Here is a 15,167-nt window from a genome sequence, read left to right on the forward strand (position 1 = left end):
ACAGAGAGCCACACCTTCTACAGATGGAGGGAGGGACCCAGAGTTGGAGCCTCCAGGAAGGTCTTAGCACTGCTGATTCCAGAATTCAGCCCCAGAAGACATCAGAACCTCCACAATCAGAAGAGAATCAGTTTGTATGATGAGAGGCCACTGGGTTTGTAGTGATTCGTTCCAGGGGCTGCAGAAGGCAGCCGGCCCCAGCCTTCCCAGTGCCCATCACAAAACCTTGAAGTTGGTCTCTGCAACCTCCTCCTCCGCACTTGCCGCCTGTCAAGGCCTCCCCAAAGCCTCGCACAGTCCCTGGGACCCAGCAGGCATTTAAAAACTGCACATCACATGTAAACAAAGCCATATGTTTATTTTTATTTGCAGCAAAGGAGAAGAGCGGGCTTCCAACAGAACTAAGCCCTGGTTTTGCAGCCACCAGAATAGAGTCCCGATCCCAGTGACCAGTTGAGTGTGGCCAGAGGCAGGGGGCAGCCAGCCCATCTGGCTGCAGCAGAGGGGTGCCGGACCTCCAGCTGGGGCAGGAGGCAGCTCCAACTGTGGCAGCCAGAAAGAAAACTCCTAAAAACCCAAGGTGACCAGATCCCAGTGGTTGGTTTCTCTGTGGATGGCGGCTCTGGTCTATTCTTGGCCTCCCTGTCCACCGGTGGGGGGTAGGGGTGGGTGGTCTTGTAGCTTTCTGTGTTCTGGCAGAGGAAGAGACTTAGCACATCGGTGACAACTTCAGCCCAGAAGAACCCGGCTGGACTCCCACATTGTTCAGCAGTAGACACAGTCCAGAGGAGTGTGACTTGCATGAGGTCACCCAGCAATTAGATGAGCCTGAAACCCCCTGGCCAGTGCAACTTCCAGGTTGGGGGTCCGGGAGCATGAGGCTGACTTCCAGGTGACGCACCTCGGGGTGGGCTGGCTGGACAGGAGCCTCACTTGAGGTTGTGTTGGCTCTCGCGGTGTCTCCGCAGATCCACCTTGCGCTGGAAGCCCTTGGTACACAGCTCGCAGCTGAAGGGCTTGAAGCCGGTGTGTTTGCGGCTATGCGTGATGAGGTTGGAGCTCTGGCTGAAGGCCTTTCCACATACCTGGCACTTGTGGGGCTTTTCACCTGGGGAGGGGCACACAGCAAGGTGGGGTCAGGGTGGCAGTGCCAGGCCTGCACCCCCCATTCATTGTCTACTAGGTTTTCTTGCACGGTTAAACTAAGAAAATAAGGATGAGACACAGCAATGCACCTCTCAGCCCAGCGTGGTGGGGCACACCTGCACAGCTGCAACCCCAGCACCCAGGAAGGAGAGGCAGGAGGAGGACACATTTAAGGCCAGCCTCAGCTACAGATTAATTCAAAGCTAGCCTAGGCTACCTGAGATCTTGTCATTTTTGTTTTTGTTTTGTTTTTTGTCTTTTTGAGACAGGGTCTCCCTGTAGCCCTGGCTGGCCTGGAACTCACTCTGTAGACCAAGCTGTCCTTGAACTCACAGAATCTGCCTGCCTCTGTCTCCCAAGCGCTGGGGACTAAAGGGGAGCGCCACCATGCACGACTGAAGTCTTGTCTTAATGAACCAACAACAATACACCTCTCTTAAGGGTTAACTGAATGGGATCTAGCCTGGTTTAACAGAGCACCCATCCTAAATATGGGAGGGCCTATTCAATGGGCTGAAGCCCTAGACTTCATAAAGGGAAGGAGCAAGCTAAGCACCAACATTCACCTGTCTCAGCTTCCTGAGGGTGGATACAATGTGACCTGCTACCTCCTCTTCCTCCCCATGATGGACTGTGAGCCAAGGAAAACCTTTCCTGTCTTAAGTTGCTTTTCATCCTTTACTTTCTTTAATCTTTAGGTTGCTTTCCTCAGGCAGTTTGTTACAGTGACATAAAATAACTAATACAGCCTGTCTCTGGATCGTCCCCGAGGCTGGCATGGAACCTGTCCCCAAAGAAACACCGATTTACAGTGGAGTGAGTGGCTGATCGGGTGAATGAAGAATCCATAGCTGATCTCATTCTGCCCGCAGCTCAGTGTTGACCTTTGCGTCCCTCCAATGTCTCTTTTCACTGAGTGACACAGCCCTCCATCCACTTAGAAACTAGCCCCCAGCCCCTCCTCAAACCAAAGCTGGCCTCTCGTGAATGACAGGGTGCCTGGAGGCCAGATCGGACGCCTCCCACAGGACTCGCCGAGGCATGCTCACCTGTGTGGATGTAGGTGTGCTTCTTCATGTCTGATTTCTGGTGAAAGCGCTTCCCACAGAACTGGCAGGGGTAGGGTCGTGTGTCTGAGTGGATGAGCAGGTGGGTGGACAGGGTGGAAGAGCGCTTGAAGGCTTTGCCACACATCCCGCACTCGAAGCTACGCTCCTGCCGGAGGAAACGAGGCCCTGGGGGGTCAGATGCAGGTGGGGCCTCGAGGCCTGAGACAGCCAAGCTGAGCGTGGGACTGGACCCGGCTGGGACACCCTGAGAAAGACACTCTGTTGGGGTGGCCTCAAGGGCAGGGGCCTGAAGGAACAGGAAGCAGGAAGGACCCCCCACCCCATACCTGCCTCCCAGCTTGAACTGAGACCTGGGATCTGATTGACTACCTATGAGGTATTTCCTGTGCCTTTCTCAGTAACCCCCTCAAAATAAGCCTTAAACCGATGAAACCACAAATCTGAGATTATTTTAAGTTCACCAGTAATCCACAGTAAGCTTCTCTTGGTAGGGACAGTGATGGGCTGAGCTGTGATTTAAGAGTCTGAATTCAGGGATCTGGAGCCATGGCTCATTGATTAACAGCACCTGGGTTCAGGCCCCGGTGGGTCAGGTGCAGGTGGAGCCTCGAGGCCTGGGACAGCCAAGCTGAGCATGGGACTAGACTTGGCTGGGAGCTCTTGCAGAGGACCTACCCACATGGCGGATAACAACCCTACATAACTCCAGTTCCAGGGGACTGCCACAGGTATTTATTGCATGAAACAGATACACTTACATACATGCAGGCAATACACTCATACACATAAAATAAATAAATAAATAAATAAATAAATAAATAAAGAATCTGAACTTTGAGGTCCAGTTCTATCGTCTACCATGGATTTTAAATGTTTTGAAATATTTATTTATTTATTTATTTATTTATTTATTTATTTATTTATTTATGTGTGTATGTGTCCCCGTGCACTCATGTGTGCATATACATCAGCACATCAGCAAACATGTGGAGGGCACAGACAACTTGAGGAAGTTGGTGTTCTTCTTCTACCATGTGGATCCTGGGAATCAAACTCAGGACATAAGTTTTAGCAGCAAGCACCTTTACCTACTGAGCCGTCTCACCTGCCCTACCACGTACCTTTTTTTTTTTAAGCCCCAGCTGACCTGAACTCACTATGTAGACCAGGCTGGCCTTGAACTCACAGAGATCCACCTGCCTCTGCCTCCCAAGTGCTGGGACTACAGGCATGCGCCACAATGCCTGGCTTTTTTTTTTTTTTTTTAAGGCAGATTCTCATATAGACTAAGCTAGCCTGGAACCCATTATGTAGGCAAGAATGGCCTTGAACTCTTAATCTTCCTGCTTCTGCTCCCTGAGTGCTGGGATTACAAGTGTGTGCCTGGTTTATGTAATGCTGGAGACCAACCCAGGGCTTCATGCATGCTAGGCTAGCACTCTGCCGGCTGAGCCACATCTCAGTCCAGTAGCCAGATGGTTTGAGGTTAGTCATTTAACCCTCCTGAGCTGTATTCCTCATCTGTGTGCTGGAACAGTGAGAGGGATGGCCTGGAAAGGCTGTGGGAGGTAGAGGACCGAGGTGGGGAGGTAGAGATCCAAGTGACTCCCAGCCGTGGCTGAGAAATGGAAGCTCCTAGGGTCATGTCCCACCTTTCCCAGCTGCCCAGGTGTTAGGGATCAGCTTCCATCTAGCCAGGTACTCTCTCTGGAAGAGGAAGCTCAAGATGGGGTCCCAACTGACAGGGATAAGTGGGGTAAGATGTGCATTTAAACCTAACTCTAAGACTCTCAGACTTGAGGTCTCCAAAGCTGAGGGCCACGCAGGGAACAAGATGTTTTTGGGCATCACAGATTTACTACATCCCCCATACCCCCAAATCCTATGCCAGGACCAGACCTTCTTTAAGTTATACATGAGCCAGCTGAGTCAATCACAGACCCAGCATGTTATGGGTGGGTGTTGGAGACCCAGACTCAGGGAGGCAAATAGTGAGATACCCCCTCCCCACCACTGAGACTCCATCCCTGTCACGTTCAGCCTTTGCCAGCTGCTCACCTGGGAATGGACATGCGTGTGCTGCTCCAAGCTCACTGCGTGGCCGAAGGTTTTGCCACAGATCTCGCAGGCAAAGGGCCGGGTTCCACTGTGAGAACGGCGGACGTGGACTTCCAGCCCGTGTGGGGTGGAGAACACCTGCAGCAGGGACAGAGCATCAGGACACTAGGGGGAGGCAGGCCTGGAGCTCCACAGCCAGCCAGCTTGTGCTAGCTCCAGACAACAATGGGGGACAGGGCAGAAAATTACACTGCTGTGTCCTGGGAAGGTCCTTTCACCTCTTTGGGTGGTTTCCTGTCTATAAAATGGGGGCTAGAGAGGGACCTGGAAGGTCCCTCCATGCCCCATCAAGAGGCTGAGTAACCTGTTGCTTACTCAGAGATGGGAGCCTGGGGATGTGGCTCAGTTGGTAGAGTGCTTGCCTGTCATGCATGAGGCCCTAGGTTTGATCTCTGGCACTGCATAAACCATGCTTGGTGGTACATGTCTGTCATCCCAGCACTCACGAGGTGGAGGGAGGAGGATCAGGAATTCAAGGTCATCCTTGGCTACTTAGTGAGTTCAAGGCTAGCCTGCACTGCATGAGACCCTGTTTCAAAAGATGAAACAATGTCAAAGCTAGCTGGAGCCATATTTAGATGCTGATTCTGAGAGCTTGCTGTGTGATCTTGGGCAGGTGATGTGTCCTCTCTGAACCTTTGCCATTTTTCTACCTCCCCAGCTAATCCATATCAAGCAAGTGTTTAACATGAGGCCAGGCACAGTCAGGATTCAAGTGGTGATGATGATAACTGTCTGAATCCAAGATTCACAAGATCACCCAGTCATGAGCACCCACAGGAACCAGCTCCCTGGAGAGGAGTGCTGAACTGAGCTGAGTGCCACCCATACCCTCTGCTCACCTTGTTGCACTTGACACAGTGGTATGCGTCCATGCCTGGAGAGTATCGGAGGCTGAAGTCCAAGGGGGACTCAGAGCTGGGCACCAGGGGGCTGCCGTACAGTCGTACGGAATGCTCCAGAAAGGCTGACTGCATGGTAGAGGGGGTCTGCTGGTAGCTGTAGGATGAAGCCAGCGTGTCCCAGGAGAAGCTGGGCTTGTAGAAAGGGGGTGACTCAGAGAGGGGTGAGTCCCCGTCTTGAGGTTGGGATGTCACCAGGGGTCCCTCTGTGCAAAGACAAACATAGTGATCCATTTTAAAGGTTTATTTTTATCCGTGTGTGTGCGTGTGCATGTGTGTGTGTGTGTGTGTCTGTGTGTGTGTCTGTGAGATATGAGTGCAGTGCCCTCAGATAGCCAGAAGAGGGTGTCAGATTCTCTAGAGATGGAGTTACAGATAGCCATGAGTTGCCTGATGTGGGTGCTGGGAACTGAACTGGGGTCCTTTAGATTATTGAGCCGTCTCTCCAGTCCTGTGAGTGATTCATTTTAAAATAACATGGCCCCGTAGCCCCTCCTCCCTCCCCTCTAACCTCCTGTTGAGGCTTTCGGTGTGTAGCCCCACTATCTACCTCTGGGGGTATCTGTATCTTCACAGAGATTTCAAATTTCCTCATCCCCACCTGGGGCACCACCTGGCCACTGCTCCACACAGAAGTCCTCATCTGGAGTAAACACTCGTCCAGGAGTAACTAACCAGCAGAAGCCAGGAGCCCAGATGGCACCCGGTGACCTTGTTGGTCCTGACTCCCTGACCCCAAGGAGGCCTACCCAAGAGAAGAGTCACCCTCATCCCCAGCACCTGTAGGAGATGACAGAGATCCTGGCTGGGTACCTGGGGCAGAGGCCATCCTGGGCAGGCATTGGGCTAACGGCAGCTCCTGCTCCTGTTTTACAGGGTTCCAGTCCAGAGTTTGGCTTGGGAGCAGTGTGTTAAGAACTGGGCTGCTGCTCAGGACCTGGTCTCTGGCCACTGTGGAGAGACAAGACCCTAGAGTCACCACCTACAGTTACTGAGATGCTTGTACGGAGCAAGGGGCATCACATGGGGAGAGAGGACCCAGGAACATTCACTTGCTGTTCACAACAGGGGTTCTGGCAGGACTGGCTCTGGTGAGGTAACCAGACCTCAATTGGACCCAGATGTCCCCAGCAGTGGTGGTTCCAATCTTGATACTCCCAGAACTTGAAAGGGTCAGAGAAGATGAGTGCTTGATTGCTTGATTCATTCATTCATTGACCCAGACGCGACAAAGCTGGCACCGCATTGGCAGGATGGTGCCAAGCAGGCACAGCCAAGGCTGCCCTGAGCTCCGACTCACCAGGGATGATGGTGGAGGACCAGAACAGGTCATCGTCCTGTGCTCGGGGCTGGTGGTAGGTGTACGCCTTCTTACTTTTCACCGCAAAGCTGGCACCACGTTGGCAGGATGGTGCCAGGCAGGCACAGCCAAGGCTGCCCTGAGCTCCGACTCACCAGGGGTGATGGTGGAGGACCAGAACAGGTCATCGTCCTGTGCTCGGGGCTGGTGGTAGGTGTACGCCTTCTTACTTTTCACCAGGAAGGAGCGTGGCATTCTGCGTGTGCGGCCACCTGCAAGGGGAGCAGGGTGGGATTGGCTAAGAGGGACAAGCAGTGTTCCTCTGTCTTCAGTTGCCTCCCCTCTCCTGCACTGGGTTGAATAGTGTTTCCCAAAACTTCACATCCACCTGGCACCTGTCAATGTGATGTCAAGTTAAGATGTGTTTGAGGAGCTGGGCATGGTGTTTAATCCCAGCGCTTGGGAGACAGAGGCAGGCAGATATTTGTGAGTTCGAGGCCAGCCTGGTCTACATATCAGGTTCCAGGCCAGCTGGGGCTACAGGGAGACCCTGTCTCAAAAACAAAAACAAAAACAAAAAGATCTGTTTGAAGATGGGTCTTATACTCATTATGACCAGTGTCCCTGTAAGAAGAAGGAAAGCTGCATGTGTGGACTGCAGTCATGCCTCTCCAAGCTAAGGAATGCCCAGAACTTCTGTCTGCTACCAGGAGCCGGGAGGAATGCATGAAATGGCTTTATCGGAGCTACTGGAAGGAACCCATTTTGCTGACACTTTGACTGAATATCTGAATATCTAGCCTTCAGAACTGTGAATTAATTGCAACCTTCCCAGTTTGTGATTCATACTTCTTGTGGCAACTGTAAGATGACCCTCTCCCTCACTGTGGCAGGTGGGGGGGTTGCACTCATGTCTGGAAGCTCTGGTCTCAGCCTGGGTTGCCCTGGGAAGAAGAAGGAAGGATGGGCCTGGGGTCTCTTTAGCAGACACACTGTGGATCCTGGTTCTAGAAAGCTGCACTTGAAGGTTTGGGGACAGAGCTCGGATGGAAGAGTGCTTGCCTTGCCTAGCATGCACCAAGCTCTGGGTTCAGTCCACAGCACCACATAAAATTGGGTGTGTTGACACATGACTGTAATCCCAATTCTTGGGAAGTGGAGGCAGGAGGATCAGTTTAAAGTTTAAAGTCATCCTCAGCTATATATTGAATTCAAGGCCAGCGTGGGTTATATAGGACACCCTGTCTCAAAAGAAAAAAAAAACCAAACTTACACTTGAGGCCCAATTGGACATACTTTTAGAGGCCATATAAAGCAGTCCTCTGAGCTTAGATTTTTAGATTAGAAGTTCATAGGATGAGAAGCTCAGTTTGCCTGCTGTTCAAGGTGGGGCATATTACCTCTCTGGGCTAATAACTTCCTTTTCTTTAGGTATGCTGCCCAGCCTGGGGGTGCTGATGAGGGCATCCCAGGCGCTACTGGCTACTTGGGGCCTGGTGAGGGGTCGCTGCAAATGAGGAGGGAAGAGCCTTAATTGCAAACCTACATCACACTGCAGGCTGGGAGCTACTGCAGACAGAGCCTCAGCCTGCAGTCAGCTCTCCAGAAAGAGCTTTCTGTCTCTGAGGTGTGGAAGGAGCCCCCGGTGCACTGTGCACCGCACCTGGAGGTCTATTTCCTCATGGATTGAGTGAAAGATGTGGATGCCCTGCCGCCAAGGGCTAAATGGGAGGCATCCCAACTTGGTGTCATCATCGACCCTTCTATTCAGGTGTGGGGGAGAATTTGAGGACCAAATCCAGTCACAGGACCTGCCCAGATGGGGGCAATGCTGACCTCTCTGCTGAGTCCTCTGGTGCAGAGGAGAACCAGCCTCACCCCTCAAATGGCTCATATTCCTTCCCCAACCTGTGAGGTGCTCCTGAGGACCCCGGAGACGGAGAGCCTCTTTAGGGTCCTCTAACCTCTCTTCAGGCGGTTTAGACTGAAGCTTAGAAGTACTGGCTCGCAGAGGCCTGAAAGAAGCCCCACCCCCACTCGGGGCCGGTCACCCACCCAGGGCTGCAACAGCGATAGGACCAGCAAAGGCGGGAAATCTGCTTCTCAACAACAGCCAGGACTGGGCGATAAGGCCTTAACCGAGACCAGGGTGGGAGGTGAGATTAGGAAAGGCAGCTTGGAACTCAGCCTTGAGGCCAGGGCCCTTGAGTCACGCCTGCCCCATCAGGTGACCCAGAGCCAAGCAGGAGACGGTTCAGGTCTGCTTGTCCCCTGGCTCAGAGCCATGCTGGGGAGCATCAACGCTTGGGGCTGTTTGCAGGGTAGCCAGGCCCAGCCCTCCTTGCTGTGCAGCCTCTGTGTTCAGATCAGCCAAGCAGGGATTCCGATTCACTGTCCTACCCTGCTGGGAGCAGGAAAGGTGCAGGGCAGGCACTGAGGGCCCAGGAGGGAGGCTCAGCTGAGGAGGTGCACTCTAAGGATGAACCAGGAGCTGCAGCTGACCCCAGGGAGTGGGGCAAGTTCAGGGCCCTTCATTCTCAGCTCTGGAAAGACTTGGTCCCTTCCACTGTCAGATCTCAGTTCTCTAAACAAAGGCTTTAGAGAGGTTGTTGTCCCTACCCAGCTGCCAGGACCTTATCTTCCAGGAGTCTTCCTCCTCCTGCCTCCCACTCCCCTTCCTGGGCTTCTCCATTCCTTCCCCCTCTGAATCTTCCCAACTCTTACTTGAAGGACACCAAACCCTGAGCAGAGGGGGCAGAACTGGGTTCCCTCCATCTTTGTCCATGGTCTGTCAAAAGCTGATTTTAAAATAAATATATTTTATTATTTTTATTTTATGTGTATGAGTGTATTGCCTGCATGTATGTGAGTGCACCCATGTCGTGCATTGCCGTGGAGGTCAGAAGAGGGCTTTGGATTCCCCTGGAACAGGAGTTAAGGACAGTATGTAGCCGCCATGTGGGTGCTGGGAATAAAACCCGGGTCCTCTGCAAGAGCAGTCAGTATTCTTAACCACTGAGCCGTCTCTCCAGTCCCAGTAATGGATTCCCCTGGAACTGGAGTTAAGGACAGTTCGTAGCCGCCATGTGGGTGCTGGGAATTGAACCACTGAGCCATCTCTGAAGCCCCAAAAGCTGATTTATTTTACATACACTGTTTTCTTAGGGAATCCACTAAAACCAAAGTGTAAGTTAAAGCTTCTGAGACAGAGTCCTGGCACACACTGGTGGCAGCCAGGGTCTGCTAAGGCTGCCTGAGTACTTTCCACAGAGGCCTGTTCCATCCATCTCACAGAGGAGGAGCCAGGCTCTGAGGCTGCTCAGGGAAAATTAACAGGGAGACCGTCATTCAGTGGAGTCTGTGTGGTCCAGGCTGTGCCAGCTGTTTATGCTGTGTCCTCGCTGAGACATAGCCACACTGAGGAGGACAACCGGCATGTGGTCACAGCTCCGTGGTGTGCATTAAGTCACTGGGGACAGGGAAGCAGGAAATGTCTTCAGGTTGTAAGTGGAGTGCTCAAGGCTTAGAGTGGATGCTGACTTGCCCAAGGTCAAGGTCTAAGGTTACTGTCCTGTTTGGATTTCACTCCAGGCCCACTGCCCCACCTGGTGCCATCTGTGCGCCTCACAGTAGCCCTGGCCCAGACCACAGGACCAGGGGAAGTTGGGTGCCGGGGCTAAAGGATAGGAAAGTCAGATTCCACAGTTGCCTGGGTCTTTTCCAGATTCCTGAAGACCCCATACTAGATCCTAACCAGCTACACGTGGAAAATAAACGGCACACAGATTTCCCTAAAGGTAGTTTTACCCCCAGGCCCAGAGTTAAAGGTGAACCCAGGTCAACTGACTAGGACCCAGGACCACACAGGTTCAAGACCTCTCGCATTCATGAGCACTTTCTGGGAACCTTATGCTCACACAGGAAACAAGGGGTCCTGGTTTCTGGGGTTCCCTGGCTGCGTTGTCCGATCCCTTCTACTATCTTTCCTCAGGGCAGTCTCTCCCCTAAACCTGGCAAAATGGCCAGGCTCCCAAGGCCACAGCAGGAGCCAAGTGTACCCAGAGAACTTCCTTTTGGCCCCTGTTAGCTAGGTCAAAAAAAAAAAAAAAAAAACGGAACCAATCACCTATAGTATAGTTAATTAACAACCACTCGGTTTTGATTCACACGAACCATTCTGAGAGAGAGCTCAGCGCAGAGATTGTGAAAGAGTCTCCGATTTCTTCATAAACAGAGGCAGCGATGATATCTGACCTCCGGAAAGAGGCCTGCGTTAACAGCAAGCTCTTTATAAAACCTTCCATCTCCCAGAGGGTCTCCTGACCCTGAGTCAGAATCACATCTGGGGCTGCCTGGAGGGCACAGCATCCCACACTCCAGACTCCACGCACAGACAGCTCAGCAGGTTTTGATTTTCCTGAATCTAGGCACCTTGTGCAGTCCGTGGGGATGAGTCTGATTTTGTGATCTTGAGTTTGTGACCGCGTCAGCCACCAACCTGGGTCTGGTTTTCCTATCTCTCAAAAGAGACGGTTGGGCTAAGAGATTTCTAAACTTCCCCTTTACTCTAAAATCCCATGTACAATCCGTTGACCTTCAGTGAGGGACTGACCCACCTTGCCTGAGACACTCGTAACTCGGGTTCCCTTTTAGGAAGGGTTGGGCAAGCCTGGGTTGATTCTCAGGGTCAGCTACTGGGGACCCTTTGGACTTCCTTTATGTTTAAGGAGAGAACAAAGGAACCACAAAACCTTTCCACGGAGTCAAGGGTGAGAAGCCTGGGTCACCTTAGGGAACCCAGCAGGGAACTCAGAATCTAAAGTCAGTGAATCTCAGGTGTGAAGTCCTGGGTCCAGTCCCCAGGACCACCAAATACATACATCAGTAACGACAGGGAATGACCTTCCATCTAAAACACCAAGGGTTGCAGAGAAAGTCTATACATCGACGTTCACAGAAACATCATCCTTAACAGCCAAGGGGTGGAAATGGGGACAGGGCTCCATCCACATAGGATGGATAAGCAATACACGGTCAGGCCTGCTGTGGAATCTGATTCAGTCTTCCCAAAGAAGGGAACTTCAACATGCCTGGGTTGATGGACTCTGACACCACTATGCGAAGTGAGATAAACTCACCACAGAAGGACAAATATTGTAATGACCCCTCTGAGAGAAGGCACAATAGGCAAATTTGTACAGACTCAAGTAGATTTGAGGTTGCCAGGGGCCAGGGGCAGGGCAATGCAGTTATCGGTTAACAGGTATGAGGTTTCAATTTTACAAAAGGAAGCAACCGTGGGGATGGATGGTTGTACAAGAGAAATACACGTGGTGGCTATAAACAGTTCACTTCAAAATGACTAAAATGAGTCAGGTACAGTGATAGGCATCTGACGTTCCAAACACTCGCGAAGGAGTCAGGAATACGCTTGAGCCCGGGAGTTCCAGGGCAGCTGGGACAACATGAGAGGGCAATGTCTCAGAAAAGAAAAAAGAAAAGAAGAATTGGTGGATGGCTCAGTGGATAAGATACTTGTCTTGCAAGCCTTATTGAACTGAGTTCAATCTCCAGAACCCACATGGTGGAAGGAAAGAACCAGCTCCATAAAGTTGTCTGCAGACCTCCCATGTGCACCATGGCAGGTGTACTCCCAATATACATCTTATACACATATACATACACACAAATAATAATAATACATTTTTGAAAGTTTAAAAAGAAATAAAAGAGAAAAAAATAAAAATAAGGACAAGAAAAGGGCTGGGGATGTAACTCAGCTGAGTCCTTGGTCTAACATGTACAGAGCTCTGGGTTTGATAGTCAACATCACATAAAACTGGGTGCAACCCTATAAATGTCATTTGGGAGGTAGAGGCAGAAGGATGAGAAGTTTAAGGCTTTCTTGGCTGCATAAAGGACCGTTTGGGCTACAAGACCATGTCTCAGAAAATGAAAGGAAGGAAGGAAGGAAGGAAGGAGGGAGGGAGGGAGGGAGGGAGGAAGGAAGGAAGGAAGGAAGGAAGGAAGGAAGGAAGGGGAAAAGAGCCAGGCATGGTACACATGCCTTTAATCCCAGCACTTGGAAAGCAAAGGCCACTAGATCACTGTGAGATCAGGGCCAGCCTGGAATCGGCTACATAGCAAGTTCTAGAAAAACTGGGGGCTCCATAGTGAGACCCTGTCTTAAAAAATAACAAGAGAAGGAGGAGGAGGAGCAGGAGGAGGAGGAGCAGGAGGAGGAGAAGGAGGAGAAAGAAATAGAGAAAGAAAAGGGGTTGGGGCACTAGGAGTCTGCCTTAGTGGTCGAGTCCTTGTCGAGCATGTGCAAAGACCCTGGATTCTGTGCCTAGCACAGGAACGAAACACAAACCAAAAGCAAAAATGCGGCTGGAGAGACGGCTCAGCTGTTAAGAACACTGGCTGTTCTTGCAGAAGACCGGGGCTCGAATCCCAGCACCCACATGGCAGCTAACAACTGTCTGTAACTCCAGCTCCAGGAGATATGACAGCCTCTTCTGTCCTCCGTGGACACTGCGTGACACAGGTGCACTTACCTACATGCAGGTAATACATGCACACACATAAAATAAAAATAATAAATAAAACATTTTGGCACACTCCTGTAGTCCCAGCACTTGGGAGGCAGAGGCAGGTGGATCTCTGTGAGTTCGAGGCCAGCCTGGTCTACATAGTGAGTTCCAGGACAGCTGGGGCTACAGGGAGACCCTGTCTCAAAAAGACCAAAAAAAAAAAAAAAGCAAAAATGATCAATTTTGTGTATGTGTAGTACTGCAATGGGACAGCAGTGAGCAAATGAGACTGTCCTGCACACGTCTGTACTAAAGGGCAGAGCAGCCCCCCTGACTGGAATTACTCCCAGAAAGGAATGAACACAAAACTCCTCCAGACTACGGAGGGAATTCCTTCTGCTGTTTCTGCCAGGGTGCAGGTGTCATGTCCCGGCGAGGGGAGACCTGGTACCTGGTCCCAGAGCCTTCTAGTAGGACTCCGCTCATCTCACACTGCCCTCCTTGAAGTGGCAGAATGGTGCGCGCCATTGGAGTGATTCCATCAGTCAATCCTAAATCACACAGAGTTCTCTGTCTTCTTCAAGAACTCTGTGCAGAGAGAGCAACATGCTGATCCCCAAGTCGGAGAGTTCCACACTGGTAGCTCCCCACTTTGAGGGTTTTGGAAGTGTATAGGTGGGCAGACACAGCACTGTGAGCCCCCAGAGGCTGCCAGACCCACAGCTAGAGGCGACTGTTTAATTTGCCCTCAGTGATCTCATAAAACCGCGGATTTACTCAAGACCCCACACACAGACCAACAGAGTCTGTGTGCATCTCTGCAACCAGCCCTATTTCCCAAGGAGCTGTTCTCTCCAGATGCCCATGAACTCAAACTTTCCTTTTCCTCCAGGTATAGTTAGAAAGAACTAAGGATATTTACAAAGAACCAAAACCCGAGGCAATACCTCCCACCAGTAATCCTGTTGTTCCCAGAGGCTGGGGGCAGCTTCACCTTGTCACCTCCCTTCAGTGGGCTCTGGAGAAGAGGGGGCCCCGTCTCCCCAAGGGTCCCAGGAACTTTTGAGACAGTCATTGGGGGCTGTGGAAGGGTGGGCTAGGAATTCCATCAGCGTTCTTGGAGTAGGACAGCTCTTCCCACATGAAGACACCTACTTGGTACCTCTGGTTGTGTCCTATATACGGCCCTGGAAGAGCTGTTTTGTGCCTGTTCAGGTTCATATGTGACTTTGTGCATGCGGATGAAGCCCAGTTGCCTATATTTAAGTTTCTCAAAGCTCGTAGAAGGGTAGCATAGCATGATGCCTATGCTAGCTTGGGGCCTCACAGACTAGACTGTCCTTTCTGTGCCTTCTCCCCTGGCTCAGCAATGATCGCAGCATCTAGAAAGGAGACTGGCTTGCAGTATTCTCTAACTGCAAAAGGAACCAGCCATCCTGCTTTGAAAGGACTTCAGAAGGACATTGAAATTTCAAAAGAAGAGCCCAGCCAGGGCCAGGTCCTGGCGGCACTCACCTGCAAGGAACTGTCCCCTTCTTGAGTCCTGCCCCAGGTCCCACAGGCACGCTGGGAACCTCTGCCGGCCCAGGGACTGCTTTTCACTCTGTCAACTTTATAAGTCTCTGCACAAATAGATACTTCTCCTTTTCTTCTGTGTGTGTGCGTGCGTGCGTGCGTGCGTGTGTGTGTGTGTGTGTATGTGTTTTCCTCTTCTGTTCCCCTCCCTGATTTTCAATCTGATTATTTGTGTCAAAATCTGGCGGCCAAAGCACTAGCCAATGATGAGGGTGTACAAGTGTAGCTCTATTTGCTTATCAAAACTTTACAGGAGCTGTGGCTGCCCCAGCCCTCAGCTCTCTCCTCTGGCACTGGAAATTTCTCTAGAAATGTTGAGAAGCATGTGGATGAAAAAAGCAGCTAATGACTAAAATTTAAATCTCTCAGCCTTTACTTGCAGTTCCTGACTTTGTAAAAAAAAAAAAAAAAAAAAAAAAAAAAAAAAAAAAGCAATTGAGATAATGGCACTGGCACTCCATAACCAAACAGTTTCAAGTTTCAAGCAATTGTGGATGGAAAATATTGGCCAAACATAAAGCAA

At 51.1% G+C, this 15,167-nt stretch overlaps 1 protein-coding gene across 1 annotated transcript; it reads right to left on the reverse strand.

Moving 5' to 3' along the window:
- Positions 1–929: 929 nt before the first annotated feature.
- Positions 930–14,642, reverse strand: Gfi1b (growth factor independent 1B transcriptional repressor). The gene is made up of 7 exons (XM_008843947.3): positions 14,585–14,642; positions 6,692–6,808; positions 6,050–6,187; positions 5,177–5,442; positions 4,275–4,412; positions 2,196–2,361; positions 930–1,108 (listed from the first exon to the last, which is right to left on the reverse strand). Exons 2-7 carry the CDS (start codon positions 6,789–6,791, stop codon positions 930–932), a joined length of 987 nt encoding a protein of 328 aa, XP_008842169.1. The 5' UTR covers positions 6,792–6,808; positions 14,585–14,642.
- Positions 14,643–15,167: the final 525 nt, after the last annotated feature.

Source organism: Nannospalax galili, unplaced genomic scaffold (genome assembly GCF_000622305.1).
Source record: "Nannospalax galili isolate Female #2095 unplaced genomic scaffold, S.galili_v1.0 scaffold300, whole genome shotgun sequence".
Taxonomy (NCBI): domain Eukaryota; kingdom Metazoa; phylum Chordata; class Mammalia; order Rodentia; family Spalacidae; genus Nannospalax; species Nannospalax galili.